This window comes from Protopterus annectens, chromosome 2.part0, assembly GCF_019279795.1.
Source record: "Protopterus annectens isolate FY-2018-M chromosome 2.part0, PAN1.0, whole genome shotgun sequence".
Lineage (NCBI taxonomy): Eukaryota > Metazoa > Chordata > Ceratodontiformes > Protopteridae > Protopterus > Protopterus annectens.
In genome coordinates, this window is record NC_056728.1 from 43,576,998 (window position 1) to 43,595,027 (window position 18,030).

The 18,030-nt window shown below is 37.7% G+C and overlaps 1 protein-coding gene across 1 annotated transcript in view; it reads left to right on the top strand.

Annotated features, from left to right (window-relative positions):
• Positions 1-18,030, top strand: part of LOC122792941 (transient receptor potential cation channel subfamily M member 2-like) — a 1,068,883-nt gene that overhangs the window by 496,929 nt on the left and 553,924 nt on the right. The window contains exon 15 of the mRNA XM_044060527.1: positions 12,728-12,840. Within this exon, the coding sequence (XP_043916462.1) occupies positions 12,728-12,840 (113 nt within the window). The remainder of the gene's footprint in view (positions 1-12,727; positions 12,841-18,030) is intronic.

Consider the following 18,030-nt stretch of genomic DNA (forward strand, 5'->3'; position numbering starts at 1 on the left):
TAATGGCATTTTTTATATTATTCTGCTCCACAGAGAAGTTTACTAGATGCAGATTTTTTTGTTTACATTTTAAAATTATCTACTTACCAAGTATTGAAATACCTTCTGGTGAGATTTACAATGAGTGCACTGATTGGTCTGTCCAATCAGTATGCATGTCTTTGAATATTAAATTAGTTTCTTTATTGAAGGGTGTACATTTCATCTTCTTTGCTCATGTTTTGGGCAAAGTCAAAAATATGGAGAAAGGGTCATAATCAGATTTACGTCTTAAATTTGTAACTAATTTACTTTAAAAGTTAATGGAAAGAGAAAGTTTACATCTTCTGGAGAATAGGATGCATGAGACTCGTGTGGCATTATTGACCTACTATAACAGTAGGGTCAGTGAGCGACACTGTAAAATTCTGTTGAGGTATGTAGGATCATGCTAGATGGATTTTTTTCTTTGATGTATGATGGATTTCCAGTGGGCACACTGATTGTGGTGTCCAACTAGTGCACACTTCTGAAAAAAATTAAACCTTTTTTGCCAAAAATACTGGCTAATCCAACTCGAAAACAACATATTGAGTCTATAAAGTTGATTTCTGTTAAAATGTGAAACAGCAAACAGGAACATATAGCTTTACCCAGATCTAAAGACACTGCATCTGTTTGTAGATTGAATTAACATTCAGTAGACATTTTCATAGAAAATGTGCATTTGCTGTGGTAGATCTGTTTTTTAGACATTTACAGTGTTAAATGTCTTCAATATCATTCGTACCTAAGCCTTTTCTTAAGAAAAGGTGAGGCACAGTGTTTCATTAGTGTAGAAGGTTAAAATTATTGTTTAATGTGCAAATACACAATGGGCCAGCAAATCCTTTATTTGCAAAGTCTTTTTCCAAGCAGAGGCATTTTCTACAACAATTTATCAACAAAGAATGAGAATGATAAAAGTTTAAGTAGCACCTGGGACCTTTACTTAATCAAAGTAAGGTAAAGTTTAGGCTATGACTTATCATGGTAGCTTTTACCTTCTTCTTCTTAAGTTAATTATGTTATTTTGACATGAACTGTATGAACAGCTCATGAGGCCTTGTTAAATCCTTGGTAGTTTACTACTGTTTTGGCACACTACTTAAATGAAAGTTATGCACATAAGATAATGTCTCACTAGCCTGGTACTATGTTTTACCACACTTATTAAAGGAAAGTTATGCTATTATGATAATGTTAGAGCTGGAAAAACAGGCCCACCTTCCATAACAACAGGACTAAAGCTAGTAGGTGTTAGGACAGTTTGATACAGAAGGCTTTCATAGACTGTATCAGTTCTTTCCTCATTCCATAAGGCAGTGTGGAAGTGTTCTCTCCTGATTTATAGAATGACATGCAAAATGGACAGAAAATAGTTACTAAGACACACAACCAAATAAAAAAATGAGGGTGGAAGAGGGGGGTGTATTACAGGGGTGGACCTGCAGACCCAAATCTAATCTTATGGTTATTGCATAACTTTTATATCTGGTAAGAAAAGATCCATCATCCATAACAGCAGAACAGAACCGCAACTTAATTTTTTGTTTAATTTCTCCAAGCTGTTTGGGTTTCTAACACCATGACATGAATGGACCACATTCCTAAATCCAGGTACCATTAAAGTTCATGAAATCAGTATTGTTTCATTCTTTGATGTTATCCAGTAGTGCTCTTTGCAACACCCACAATGTGTCCAGAATTGTCTCCTTCCGTACTTCATATGGGGATACCTGCATTGGCAGCATTTCTGGGTACAGCTGTAAATTCTCTTTTATTATACCCATTGCTCCTATTACTATCAAAACTGTCCGAGCATCTCTTTCCTCATTGCTCTTGTTTCTGCCTGCAAATCCTGATATTTTATGACTTTGTGTCTCTCTTCACATAAGACACTGTAATCACTAGGTGTAACAATTTCAATGTGCTACTTTTGTCTTTTTTTCATGGACTACTATATCTGTCTTTCTCATGTCTGTTTTGTGAACTGTTGGTAATGGATGAGCCCATGTGATATAAACTTCATCATTCTCTATAATGCTTTGTGGTTCATGTTTCCAATGCTTCTCAACTATTTTATATTGCAATGTTTGCACAATCCCCAATGCAACAGCCTTGCTGCATTATTGTGCCTTTCGGCATACAGGCCCTCTGCCAAGAGAGTATCACACCCATCGACAAGATGTGACACTATTTCCATTTCTTTTTTGCAGAACCTGCATTTGTCTGTTTTTCCCACGTCTGATTGACTTTGTAAACCAGTGTGTACATAGTCCACTATTCTGGGCTGCCACTATTAACCTTTCATCTTTCGGATTCAATTCACCTGCTCTTAACCATTCCTGTGCCAAATCTTGGTCAACATTAGGTTGTTCCAAGAGATCTCTGTACTTGCCACTATATTTATGAATTTTCTACATATATTTTTTTCTCATCTGACCCTTTTCCTTATCTTCTTTCTTTTGTTTTTTTTTAGCACAGTCAGTTGCTGTCTGATTTTTGCTTCATTCTGGTTTGATTTAATTTCCCATTTGACACAGTAATGCTTCTGCTAATCTAAGCAAAGGTGCCATCTTAGACTTCTTCTACTCTTGTTTTAAAAGTTTCACTATGTTTGGATCTGGTGAGGTTAGCAGATATGCATGCAGTCCCATGACTGCAGATATATACATGCAATCAAATTTTCAGGAGGTCTAAACCTCCTTCAGAATGAAGAATATACAATATTGGTACACATGAATCTTTATATATCATTTGTACAATATTGGTACACATTAATCTTTATATATTATTTGATAAACATGAAGTATTTTTCTTGTTTTCCTATCCAACTGATCCAATACTTTTTTGGGGCCAATAAATCATCCCAAAACTGTTAGTTAAAACAGGAACAGCAAACTGGTTTATAGCTTGGACATTATTTCTAGAGGTCAAGGCAGTTTCCAATATTAGTTTTACTCTTCTGAAGTATTCTTTATTATTATTATTGAATACAATTCCCCTTTTGGCATGTACCTCACAAAGCAAATGCAGCAGCTGGAGAGACCACAGAAGTTCCTTACCTGGAGAATCCCGGGCCTCAATCATCTACCCTACACAGATAGACTAAAAGCCCTGTCTCTCTACTCAGTCTCATACAGACTCTTCAGAGGTAACCTCTGTCTGGCATACAAAACAATCTCAGACCCTGCCCTGATGGGATTGTTGCATATCCACAAGTCAAGCACCATTCGAGTAACCCACACGCACGACCTCAACCTGGTCTTTGACACCAATAGGACCTGTTGGTGGGACATATTTATGTCTCAGAGACTCCTCCTTTTGTGGAGTAGACTCCCTCTCCACATAAAGCAGAGTACCTCAGTAATCCTTTTTAAGTGCAACCTGGAAAACTGGATGGAGAAAAGAAAATACACCCTTCAAATTCAACCTGTGTCCCTGCTGGATAGTGGCATAGGGTGCTGACTTGTTGGAACATGGGCTAAATTCTTGGCTAGACTTGTAAGGACCTCTGGGCCAATACCCTAGTAACTTTCTATGATCCTATGATCCTCGATGGGTTAAGGGCAACACAAAACAACAGCATTGATAGAGAATCACCTGGAATATCCTCCTTTGAATTTTTATCCCTGAGATAATAATTTTCTTTTTACCATGGCTCAACTGCAAAGTGGTGTGCCACTGTTTCATGGTCACTGTAATGTATTTGATCAGTGTAGGGTGTATCTTGGGCATCTGTAAGCACTCCTTTATCCATGAATGTGGCATGCTGTCAACTGCTTTTTATGTAATCTGTGCCTGCCCATCCTCATTTTACAGTTCTATGTTATGGCTTTACTTAGCAACAGATAATCCTTTGTTCCACATTACTTTTTTTTACCCTTTTGTTTTATTGCCATAATTGATTTTCTTCCAAATTACAATAAACTCTGTATCAATTTGAGCATATCATGTATATGTTGTCAGGAGGCAAGTTATTCGTCTATACTTTTTAAGATGTTTTTTAGGTTTAGTCTTAAGGAGGAGTATCAATATGCATGTTGTTAACTAGGCTGATGTCTGTTTAGGGTGCACATATAAATAATTCTTACTTGGGGCTAAATCTTTGTGTAAAGATATTACAACCTTTATCCAGAATTTAGACACTACATCTGGCCCTGGGGTTTTCCATTTAGGAGCTTTTCTTAAATTTGTCTCGCTGTTGCTACATCCCATTTCATATCCTGTACATTAGAGCTCCTTTTAATTCTTCTATCTGTTCTGCATCCTTGTTATGTTCAACAGGGTCTTCATAAATATTTATCCAAATTGTGTCTATTTCTTTTTTTTTTGGTGGTGTTTCTATTCCTTTTGCTTTGTGTTCCAATTCTTTATTTTGTACTTTCTTTATATTTATCTACATAGCTTCTAATTTTTTTCTTTTTGTGCTGATATTTTTAGTTTATTTTTGGTGATAGTGTGATAGATCTTGGTCTGTTGTAATACTGTGCGTTGCTTTACCAAATCTGTTTTTCCTAAGTATTTTGATGATCTGTTCCCTTTCCTGTAGTCTTCTAAGAGTGATACTTCTTATCATAATTGGTCTGTAGTTTTTTCTGTTTGATGCCTCCATGACAACATTCTTCTTATTCCCTCCCTTTCTTTGTTACTTTAAAGTTTTGTGGTAACACTTTACCATTATTAATTTAGCTGCATAGTAATATATTCTTTTTATTTCTGTTATATCACATGAATTCTCTTAATAGTCCTGATTATTGTCTTATTCTGTCTTACCATTCTTCTAACATTTGGGGCCTTATTTACTTTCTGTAATCTATTTCTTTCATCTATCTTAATAGGTTTGTCCATCTCTAGTAATTGTCTTCCCTTAAATCATTTTCTTCTGGACTAGAGCATTTGCTTTCCATTCCCTGTGACTATTCCACAGAAAGTTCCAGAGCATCTTTGTGACATACCCTCTTCAGATGCATCCTGCATCATCTGCTGATGCCTCATATGGGAACCCTTAGGCCAATCACTCCACAACATTACCTGTATCAGAGTTGCCATTGTTTCCTGCTTTTACCTTTTGTTCTAGTCTCCTAAGAAGGCTCCAGAACAGCATCATCTTATCTAAATCCTTCACTTAGCAGAAAATCTGTAACTTCAATTTCTATTTGTTTAAATATTGCCTTACTAACCCTCTTTTGTACATTTCCCCTTTGTTTTCTTATTTTTTTTTTGTATTGTGAAATTTTCTATATCCAAGTGCATTTGCCTGTATTTCTCTTCAAATAGTTTTATTGATTAATTTGGCTTTATCATTTGCGTAAATTGCACCATTCAAACAAACCAGTACAGCAGACTATGATAAAGCAAGGTCAACTAGCACCAGAAACATAAAACTGAAAACAAAAGCAGGAAAAGGCACATCAGATACTGTTGTTTGATGTCACATTAATTATTTTATTAGATTTGGTCATGTGATTAATATGATATTATAAATTTAGGGGAGTAGTAATCTTAATTAATTTATCTGAACCTGAAGAGGCTTTGATGATGATGCATTTGTTTTTGTATGTGTCCATTTTAATTTGTTTCAACATTAAATTATATACACCTCCAATGTGGTGCTCCATCCAGCTTTCATTTTTAGTTTAAATATTGCACCATATTAGGTCCCCTTTTCTTTCCCATACCCATTTGTCTTTTTAATACCATCCAAAAATCTCTGGGTTTTGTTCTTTTTATTTTCACACTTCCTCTGTCAAGTATTCTTCCAGACAGCCAAAAAATTCTTCATCTATGCAATGTTTTTTCATGTAACTGTTGTATTAACACATTCAATTTTTTATTTGAAGCTTTTGAGAGTTTTTCATGTGCAAGTATTTTTTCTTTCTTTTAATTTCTCTCCAAATTTTGATGGATATCGTCTATATGGAAATTCTTGGCTTCTTGCATAATAACAATACAAAATTTCTTTCTTATCATCAATAGTCCACTTTGTCATCTTTATGGATCTTTTCTGAACTGTCAGTTTTTATGATTTTTAAAGAATACTACTTCCTTCTACCACAGACAGGCCATCTTCCACCTGAGCCTGGCCTAATCCTGTTGTAGGAATGCTTCTGTGACTTGAGGATTCCACGCTGCCTTTTTTCTCAGTCCTGGTACCAGTGTCTACAGTAGGATTGAGCAATTTTTCATGCCGGAATCTGTGTCGCTAGCTGTGTTTTATAGTTCTTAACATATCGTTTCCCACAATATATGCTACATAAAAATACAGCCTATATATCAGTGTTGGCTTGGTGATATTTTTTGAAAACAAGGTTCACCAGGTAAAGGTTCTCACCAAGACCTGAAGATGAATTCAGTTCCAGCAACAGAACCTTCCTTTTCTTGCTGATTTCATCATCTCTCCATTTGGGCTCTCTTTGGTAGTTTTCCTTATGAGAAGAAAGCCTGTGTCACTGTGGCTCAATGTGAAGTGTGCCCCTATTTTTATGTGGGGAAGAAGGACTCTAAAGTGAAAGAATGTATTTATGAGCATGAGTATATTAAAAAATGCAGCATGACAAATGACCTTGCTAAACATATTTATGATTATTCCAGGGCACCATTTTAAGTATGTACTTATTGACCAGTTCAGCTTAGGCTATAGTGGTGGACCTAGTAGCCTACTACTGGAGAAGGAAATGTTATGGCAAATGGTAGTGAATGCTAGTACATGGTTTGGACTCAGTGAATATATTTTCTATTGCTTGTATTTTAAAGCTTAAAACACTGAATAGATAAAGGGAATAATTTTATTTAATTTTTATTTTAACTAGTTTATACTTATTTATATTTATTTATATACCATGACCTTAAGAAGTATATGAGTTATATGTACATGTTTATGTATTTTATGTAACTAGTATCAAGACTAACCTGACTGTACTTGTTCTTCTTTCATCTTGAAAGTTAAGCAGGGTTGGGACTGGTTAGTACTTGGATAGGAGACCATCTGGGAATATCAGTTGCTGTAGGCTTAAGTATTTAACATTTTAAATATTTATAAATAATTATTTCTATTACCTTTTCTCAGCTATTTTGATTTCTGTGCCTGTTATTAGACATGATTGTGTGTTTCTATATTCATGTTATGTATTTTATATGCTATATTTATATTTTAGTAATTTTTGTATGGTGAATATTGGATAAAAGAAATGTGCTGCTTTAAGGAAGGATGTGTGTGTGTGTGTGTGTGTGTGTGTGTGTGTGTGTGTGTGTGTGCGTGTGTGCGTGCGTGCGTGCGTGCGTGCGTGTGTGTGTGTGTGTGTGTGTGTGTGTGTGTGTGTGTGGATTGAAAAATGGGATTGCTTTTGAGTGCATTTAAGCAGGGCAAACATGTATCGGATTATCCAATGAAGTTCATAAGAGGTGAACAAAAGTGCTAATCTTTTTTATTTTATGTTTATTAAAGTTCAATAAATTGTAGTTTTACCGTGGATCCACCTGAGCCAGCTTTTGTTTGGATTTTGTTTGTACATGGTCTTTCTGTTTCACTTCAAAGAAAATCCTTGACCAAGGTATAACATCCAGCTAGTAGTGCTGTGCAAAAGTGTTAAGGGAAGACCAATCAGATATTGAAGAAATATCATGTAATGCTGCACTGCAGGGAAAGGCTTAAGAGGTAGCAACTGCTCTAATAGTAGTTGTCTTTGATACATAGATAATAGGCTTTTCATATTTAGCATAACAAAAGTGAATGCAGACTGGAGGTTATTCAACTAAAGCTACTTTACTCACCTCAGATCCAAGGTTTATGTTTTGAGAATGAAATGAAAATTCATGACACTATGCTTATAGATTTGGTGTTGTCAGTACAGAATCTCAGTTGTATGTGCCCATCTACAGTGAAGATGTTGTTTTTCACAGCTGGAGCAAACAAGGAAGAAAACTGGAACATGAAATGTTTGATTACAATTTGAATCAGTTTTAGGTGCCTTAGGCATAAAGGAAGGGGTATGACATAATGATACTCAGTCTTTATGGAAAATTAAATAAGGTGGTTCCACCAACTTGGAGATTCTTCTAGCTGAGAAAATGGACACAAGAGAGTTTTCTTGAGAGAAACTAGCAAGTGTTAAGGTTCTGGGAAACTGTGATAATCTGTCCAACCTTATAAGTAAAACAGTTACTGCCTACAACTGAAAGTGGAGAATCTATGTAGTTAGAAAGAGAAAGAGGGAAAGAGACTGGAGATCTGATGGGGCTTTCCCAAGGGATGGGACAGGAAGGTACAGAGTGAATGAAGGCAGATAGGTTTCTTCAACAGAAAAGGAATGATGAGCAAGGAAGCCCATACATGTTGAGGTAAAAAAAGTGGTATAAGAACGACTTTGGACATGTTTTACTTTCTCATGTTCAGAGGAAAGGGGTCCATTTCTGGATGACAGCATTCTTAATTCATCCGTTTAGTGGAAGTATGAAGGAGCAAAAAGCTGTCACACTTGGTGCTGGATTGGAAAGGTAAAGAGGTCAAAGCAGAGCTTGATCTAATGATGAAAAAGCTTCCATCACCCACTGGTTATGGGACCATAAACCAGGCATCAGACAGTAAAGAGTGAGCCTCTAGGAAGATAAATGGCTTCCTGTGGGATATTTCTTGCTATCTGCAAGTGGTTGGATGCCATAGTCTATTCCCAACCCTCATAGTTTCTCCATAAGAGGGACAAGAGTTGGTTCTCCTTTGTACACCACTTCCATGTTGCTTGAATTGTTGGTTATTACAGCCTTGGGCAAGCCTCAGAAACTTTGACTCATTGAGACTAGATCCAGTAACTATGACCACTGAACAGGCAATGTCCACTGCAGAACTGTCATGTGGAACCTGGTTAATGGCAACATGAAAATTGATGCAACCATCAGGCCAAAGGTACTAAGACACAGATGAGATGAAATGGACTTGAGAGTTAATGAGTGGAAATCTCTTCAGCTGAGAAGGATAGACAGCATCTTAAGGTAAACAGACTCAGCATCTTCCAGTATCCATACTGCAGCCCATGGAAGTGAGCAGCTGGGTGGGTTTTAAATGGAACATTGCTAGGTTCATAATTATTCCTAAAGAATAGAACAATTCAAATAGAGACTCCTGAGCTAAGGTCACCCTTTGTAGGGAAGGAACAGCTAGAAATGAGAAATTCAGCTAAGTGAATATTTAGGCTACCTGCAGCCTCTGGCTGAGTACTACAATGGATATAAATTTGGTGAACATCCTGCGGGTTAGGATGAGCCCAGATGAAACAGTTTTGAATTGATACTTGCTGTCATCTACCCAGAAGTTATAAAACCTCCTGATGCCCCTGACTATCTTGATGTGGAGCAAAGCATCCTTGAGGTCTAATGACCACATCAAATCTCATTCAGACAAGGAAGGAAAGCTAGACTAAACCATGACCACCTCAAAGATTTATTTTCGGATAAAGTTATTTGGGCCCTTTATATGTAGAGTGAGACTAAGGCTCTTTAATTTCCTTAGAAGTGCAAAGAACACAAAGTAATATACTGAAACTTTCTGATGGGACACATTTGGTGGTTCTTTTTGTTGAAAGTTTGTTGATCTCCCTTCTTGTTGTTCTTTGACTGTGTGAGAAGTTATATAAAGGTGAAGCCATGGTTATGCAGAATGTGGAAGGAAATTGTGTGCTCTCTGTATATATATAACTGCAGTTATCCGTCTGTCCTTTGTGAACGATAGTGACATAAGATGGTAGAGGAAGAGATGCCCCCTTACTTTTATACAGTGAGGCAGTCAGGCAAAATCTCAAGAATTTTTGTTGAATTTCGTTATGTGGACCATGGCCTCCCTACTGTAGTTGTAGCACTTTTCCTCTGAAAGAATAACTTCTCTGAAAGTTTGCATGGGAATTATGGTTTGTTCTAGATTGTTGACTTTTCTGCTTCTGTCTGTCTTGGAATCACATCTGATGTGGACAAATTTGTATACATGAGAAGGGGGTTGCGGAGGTTTGAACTTCATACCAACAGAAGAAAGTGTTTTGTCCACATTTTCCATGCTCTTCAGATTTCCTTTCATTTCTGGGCTAGAGAAGCAGGGGCCCAGAAAAAGGAGGAATTCACAATGGTTACCCTTGTGACCTCAGTGAAATCAGTTAAGTTAAGCTAGGTGCACTTTCACATAGTGATGCTGGACTCCACATCTCTGCCTAAACCTTTAGCAGAGTTGTAAGACACTCTCATTATTAAAAGCTTGAAATGGAAGTTACTGTTGCCAATAGGATATCAATTTTTATTCAAGAGTTCCATCAGACGATGGCTCTAATGATTAGTGTATTGCATCTATCAGGCCTTGCTGGAAGTGAGTCATGAGATAAATAGTTTATACCCTTTAATGAAAAAGTCAGGGATGCATACATGTACTTCCCAAGGTAGCCAATAGCCTATGATGTATCAGGGAGATTAATTAATCAAGTTCTAAGTAGTTAGAACCTTTTTAAAGGTTGCTGTTGCAATGAGAGTGCCTAAATTAAGAGTTTCTGATCAAACGTTCCCATCTTTATGCAAGAGGAGCTACAATGTCAGGACTTTCCCATGCCACACTATCCACTTTCAGCATGTCCACCAATGGAAAGACACGCAGTACAACTGCTCAGTGGATTGAAAGGCCCATTGCAACATTCCTATTGGGAACGGGGTGTGTTCTTTAACCAACCTGCTTCTGTTGCAATATCTGTAAGACCACCAAAACTTAGGGTCTTCAGGAGAATAATGAAGAATTTGCAGCCCCTATTTTTTTGTGAAATCTGGTGTCAGAGTCTCTGTGAGAGAGTTCATATTCTTCTTGCTGCATGTAGACTTCATTGCAACCTTCAGAAATGGCAATTTTGAAGACAATGAAAAAGAATGCTTGGGTGCTGACATCATGGAAGAACACTGCAGATGACACTGGGGATCTCTGCCCTCTGGCATGACAAGTAATGCAGCTAAGGGATCCAGAAGAGACTGCACTGCTGTACTGATGCTGACCCTGATGCCAAGATGGATGTTGTTGCGGGCATTGCAAAGGTGCTTGCATAGTAGGAAACATGGCTGTTTATATCAGCATGTTTCATATCATGAATGCTAGTACTGAATGCTGCAGTGTCAGACCCATTGTTGCTGGCACAAATACTGACTAGATCAGTGCTGGCCAAGGCAACAGTGCTCTGACCCTGAGCATTGGGCATATACGTTTATCAGCATCTGTTGAGACAGTGTCAAAGTCATAAATATTTTTGGCACATTTAGTAGCAGAGCAACAAAACCTGATGTCTGTGATACCAGGACTGGCATCTCGGTTAATACTGACATCAATGCCAGGTAAATCGAAATATCTAAGGAACTCAGAACTGATGAAAAAAATTTGCAAGATCTATTCACAAGGGAAAACATTGAAGGATTGTCCCTGTCCATCACAGAAACAAACAAAGAAGGGACCACAAACAGCTTCTTTATGACCTTAAAGAAGGCAATTGCAATCCTGTAATTATATGCTGGAAAGACTATAGGTAAATGACATAAAAAGGTTAAGCTGTGCAACTTAGAAAGATGCACAGGAGACTTACCCTTAACAACTTGCAAAATGACTTTTGGCACTACATTATTCCATTTCTTTATCTTCACTCTTAGGATTGGAGAGTAATGCTTAAGTTTATCTTGCTTGTAAGGCTTATTCTGCTTAGGCCTTTCAGGAACACTCCAGAACCAAAGGTGAAGCTGCCTGCTGTGAGCCAGAGTTGAAGACTTCAGGTCCAAAAGAGGGCTGCTAGACTTTTCACCCAAGAGAGATTTGTCATAGACATGAAGGCTTAATTATTTATTTTTAATATTGCACAGAGTGGTAGGGGTAAAATAGAGAAGTTCAAAAATACTGTGCCATTCCTCGGGCAAAATAAGCAATACTGATCTTGTCTTTTGGCAGGACTTTACTCCAACATTTACACATTTTATATTTTTGGTTTATTCTCACTGACATAAGAGGAAAACACCCATACCAATAAATGCCAACACACAAGAGAAGCCAACAAGCAAGCAAAGTTTTTCTCTCTTTTTTTTTTTCACTTGGCCACAAACTGAAAAGGCTGTACAGGATAATGAATTATGTATCTCCATTCATGAAAGAGAGTTAATGTCAAAGTAAATTAACGTTTTTAAAATGCCAATATGAGGGCCTTGGAGGGTGCAAAAATTAAGGAAATTCTGCAAAAAAGACAAACTTGAGGTCTTAAATTGGAAGAAAAAATATAATTGGAAGACAGGAGAACATAATGTATTTAGAAATAAAATCATTACTAATAATTTTGTTAGATAATTCTGTCAAAAAAGTAGTTTAGTCTGGGGTCATGTTTGTGCTCATATTCTGTTATGTTGCAAAAGAGATCTGAAGGGTAATGCAATCACAACGCGTTATGGGATTAGAGAAGGATAACATAATGTGTCAAGATGTCCTACTGCCTACTGCTATTAGTCCTGCTGTGATAAGGGATGCACTTTAACAGGTACTTTTACCACCACATTAAGAAAAAATAAAGCATTGTTTTAAATGCTGGTTTCATTTAATGGAGAGTATTAAACAGAAGTATGAACCTTGAAAGTAATGTAAGTTTTAACTACAACAGAGGTTTATTTTATTTTATTTATTTATATTTGTTTAAGCTATTTTGCCTTCTTTTCCATATAGGCATTTCTCACTCGAGTCTGGTTTGGGGAGATATCAGTAGAAACCAGAACATGGCAATTGTTAATGTGCATTCTATGTCTGCCTCTCATCTATACCAATCTCATCAGCTTCAGGTATGGTATATACACAGAAGTTTTAAAATGGCTGTATTAGTGAACACATAATGTAGAGAATGGATTCAAATGGATACACCAACAAACATGCAGTAAATCACCTTTGTATATGAAATACACACATATGCTATAAGGGTTGTTTAAAAACATCAGTTCAGATGTAAGTAGTCATGAGCTCTGAAAGTTAGATCTAGACTGAAAAGTAAAGGAAATCAGTGGATATTGTTCAAAGTAATAGTTTTTGATTTTTTAAGTCAAATTCACTGAATGTTGCTTCAGCAAAACTGACCTGATTAAAGTGATCTCCTGAAAAATGATCTCTTTACGTACTTGAAAAAATAAATGCTGTGATTCAATAAATGGAGTTTACGTTTTTGCAGGGTGAGCAGCAGCAATAATTGAATGTGTATGCCGTGCACTGCATTTAAATGTAAACAAGTGCAATTTCATGGCTGGCAGCAGTATTACTGGCCAGGAAACTGTGTAAAGCAACATGAATAGCAGCAGATAGACCTGTTTACGTATGGGCAAACTAGGTCTGCAGGATTGCGCAGAATGTCACAATGATTACCAGGGTTAATAATATAGCAATGTATATGCTCCAAACACAGTACAGGACAGTGTATATAGTGCAAAGTATTGTGGAATACCATTTCAGGTATTCTGAACTAAAATTGTATAAATAATCTATAATGGTACATGGACTGACATTTAAAATAAACAGTCAGGAAGTATGTGTATTGAATAGACACATAGATGAATTGTAGGAATGAACATAGAGAAAGAGGACAGGTGAAACATCATAATCTACAGCAGATGAGGGCATGTAAATGGAAGACTGCTGTTTCAGGAACACTAATCACATAACATGGTACAGTAAGAACTGCATAATGAATATGTATATTATGTGAATGCCAGACAAGGTAGCATAACAATGGAGAAGATGTCTATGTGATATAAATATCCTGACATGAACAATGGAGAGGACATCTATCAAGGATGTTATATACAATCAGGGTTGGGTGCATATTGTGAAGTTGTGCAAACTGATTTGCCTGAATGTGACAGTAATGTCAGCAGAGGTCTCCAAAAAGTGGGACACAGTTACAGGCTCATGAACAACAGTAAACAAAAGCATGAATCATGGACAATGTCAGAATAATACCAACAGTAATCCCATGTCTTTGACATAACATATGTGCTTCTGAGTGATCATAGATGGTTCTGCACAAACACACTTGTACAACTATTGTGACATGTCATCAATCTATGAGGGTAATCAAGCACACCATCCTGACACTGTAATATCAGCTGGAGGTGTTAGGAGGAACACTGCTATACCTGTGACATTATGATAAATGCAGGCTAGTTAACTGGTGTGCATGGTATATATATATATATATATATATATATATATATATATATATATATATATATATATATATATATATATATATATATATGGCAAAATCTATACTGTCACAAATGTAACCCATGCCAACAGTGTTGTCAAACAGCTATGTATATACTGTGTGCATCACTAAAACAGGTATCACACATGCATCTGGTATAACACCTTGATGGGGGTTCCACACCATCAGACAGTAATGTTTATGCAACAAAAAGAATACCTAGGTATGGACAATAAGATATGTGGGATCTCACCATGGCAAAAGTGGTACACTTCAGTTATATATCATTAAAAAAGGTGTAGGGAGGTACATGAAGAAGGGTGCATTGTAATCAGTTATTGGTGTGATGAAGGATGTGAACTGTGGAGGTATTATGGCCTTTGATGCAGATGTCCTGCACATACTCAGTAGTTGTTACATACAAGGGAGTAGTCACTACTGTGGCCATATGTTAGTGGACATTCCACATACCATCTACCCCAGGACACAGGTCAAATACCACTTGGTCTACTTATATGGGTGTGATGCCTACATTATAATTGGTTTGTGCATTTGTTTTCATAATGTAAAACATCCCCAATGTTTTTGTTTCATCTCATGTGTTGTCATGGCTGTGGCAGCAATCTTTGGCATGTGTTGATACTGTCTGTATTATACTAATATCACAGTTGGAGTCAATGATTGCCCACAATCTGTAGTCCTCCAGACAGCTGTTTAGACACAGGATGTGTATGTCATTCTTGATGTCTATGACTTAAATAATGGACAGGAAAGGGCCTAGCAGACAGCCCTGATGTATGGACCTGATCACTGCACTCAAGATACAGGTAACTTCACACATTTCAACATATTTAGATGCCATGTATGTGATCCAGTGGCCTACTCACTTGGTGATATAGGTGTTTATGGCCACTTCTGACAGTACTGAATACCTCAGTGTGGATTTGTGTGAAATGCCTTGGCCTGGTAAAGTTCCATAGGATGATAGTGCTGTCATCATGCATGCCCTTGATGACCTCTTTAAGGACATCTAACAGATGCAACAGACATGGATGTAGCATTAACAACTCACACATGTCTTTTGCACACAGCTGGGCTATTACCAGTGTCCATTTAGAAGGGATCCATGATTACATGTTGGTCTACCTCACAGCTAAGAGTCAGGATGTGTATTTATGCATGCATCAGGTGCTGTCCCCCACACTCAGACAGATGTACTTTGATGTACTCACTTCTACAGGAACATGTCCTGTCTAAAGAGTGTGTTGAAGTGTACATCCAACCATGTCAGGAAGGTGTATATACCGAGTCACTCTATAGGTGATCTGTGATGTTGCCACAGTCCATTGATTCTATGTGATAGGCCTGGATGAAGATAAGACAAGTGCATACTGCTTATCTTGATCTGGCCTACAGTTTGGACACAATCCCCACTCAGGTATCATTGAGAAACTCTCCCAACTGGGGATTAACCCTTATGTCACTAGATGGTTAACCAATTGGCTCACTGACAGAACACATACTGTGAAAGTTGGTGAATCAACTTCTACAAGTAGAGCTGTCACCACTGGCGTACCCCAAGGATATGTGCTGGGCCCTTCATTGTTTGGATTCTATTTCTCAATAGTCCAGGCTAAAGTATATGGCCTTTGGCTTACTGTGTTTGCTGATTGTTGCATATTGAGTGCAATCACTGAGTCCAGCAATGATGTTAACATACTACAGGAGGAGCTAACATGGACAAATGAATGGTGCCAAAGGCACACAATCTACAGATAAATGCAACAGTGTGTCATTATGTTTGCCTTCTGCCAAGTGAAATTCCTTGATAATTACAGCATTGACAACACCACCCCTATGCTCAAAACCAGTGGGTCAAGACCTGGGAACACATCTAGATAGCAATCTGAACTTTGACTACTGAGTTTCCACAGTGGTATGGAAAGGCTACTTTGTGCACCTCATAAGTCAGACCATTGTATCCAGATCTGAGGATGTTATAACAGCACTGTACTCGACCCTCATCAGAACAGTAATAGAATATAATGCTCATTTTTGCATGTACCTCACATGAAACCTTTTTCAGCTGGACAGACTATAGGGGTTTTTCACCAAGAAAATACAGAGCCTACAAACTATGCCATGATGTATGTGGATAGACTGAAAGCTCTGTCACTGTATCACATAGGATGAGGTGACTTGTTCCTGACCTACAGGCCAGTCTCTGACCCTGCCCTGATGGAAATGTTACACATCTGCAAATCAACTATAGCTGAAGACATCAGCAGAGTCTGGTGAGATGAAGATGGTAATAGCAGTGCCCCACATGCTGATGTACAATGCTTTCTCTAATGTCAAGCAAGTGCACAAACACAAGCGCACACCCCCAATTGACTGCAGTGAGAACAGAACCCCTACCTAAGTACACCGACTAGAAAACTCTGTATTTAAGCCAAGCACCACAGCACAAGTCTGGCTTTTACAAGGCTGCAGGACAACTTATAGTTGATGACATCAGCAGTGAATGTTTGAGAAAAGATGTTGGGAGGCCTGCATGAAATGGATATGTAGGCATGTGCAAATGTCAAAATACTGGCAATCCATGGGATTAGAGTGGTAACTGCAGGATACACACTTATACTCTTCTGACTAGATACACACACACACTCACATCTCCCAGTTGACTGCATTGAGGTTAGACCCCTATCTAACTAAGGGCACAGACTAGAGAAGTCAGTATTTTATGCAAGCACCATGACACAAGTCTAACAGCTGCAGGACAACTTATAGTGGATGACATCAGCACTGGATGTTGGAGAGAAGATGTTGGGAGGACTGCATGATGTAGATGTGTAGGCGTGTGCAAGTGTCAAAATATTGGCAATCCATGGGATTGGAGTTGTAACTGCAGGATACACACTTAGACTCTTCTGATTAGACAGACAGACACACCCCAGTTGACTGCAGTGAGAACAGAACCTCTACCTAATTACACTGACTAAAGAACTCAGTAATTTATGCATGCGCCATGGCACAAGTCTGACTTTTACAAGGCAGTAGGACAATTTATAGTGGATGACATCAGCACTGGCTGCTGGAGAGAAGATGTTGGGAGGCCTTCAAGAAATGGATAGCTAGCCATGTCTTACTGTCAAGATAATACATTTCTGCGTGTTACCAGATTGATGTGTTTTCCAATGTGCAGTATTTGGTGGTTGTGTTTCCAATATGCAGGAATACTTTAAGGGACAGCTTTACAAACTATATACAAACAGGTGTCCACATTACTACAAGTATTGAAAAATCTTAATGCGTATTGTCATTATAAAGATATGCAAGGTATATAAGACAGTTGTTATTTATTTCTGTGGTGTAGTTTATATATTTGTGAACAAGTACTGACAGACCAAGGTTTCAGTGCATGAGGGAATTAACAGATGGCTGCATTGTAAACATGTTATTTTCTTAAACAGTGCAGTTATTTGGTTTGGTTTTTCACATGTAGTTTCATGGCATGAAGACTAAATGTACAGTAAACAAAAGAAACACGTGCTATTGCTCATTTTGCATAGTGCACCTCCGAGCAGTGAGCGGAATGGCTGGCAAAGTGTTTGCTCATGTGAGATACACATTTCTACTGCTTTTCCTTTTGGGCGTAGTTAAGCAGTGTGCAAGTGTGAGCTTCACTGGTAAAATTATGAAAGTTCCTAGTACTGAATGAATCAAACAGATCTGTTGTGTAGTTGACTCTGTGGGAGCAGGTGTAAGTGCATTGACA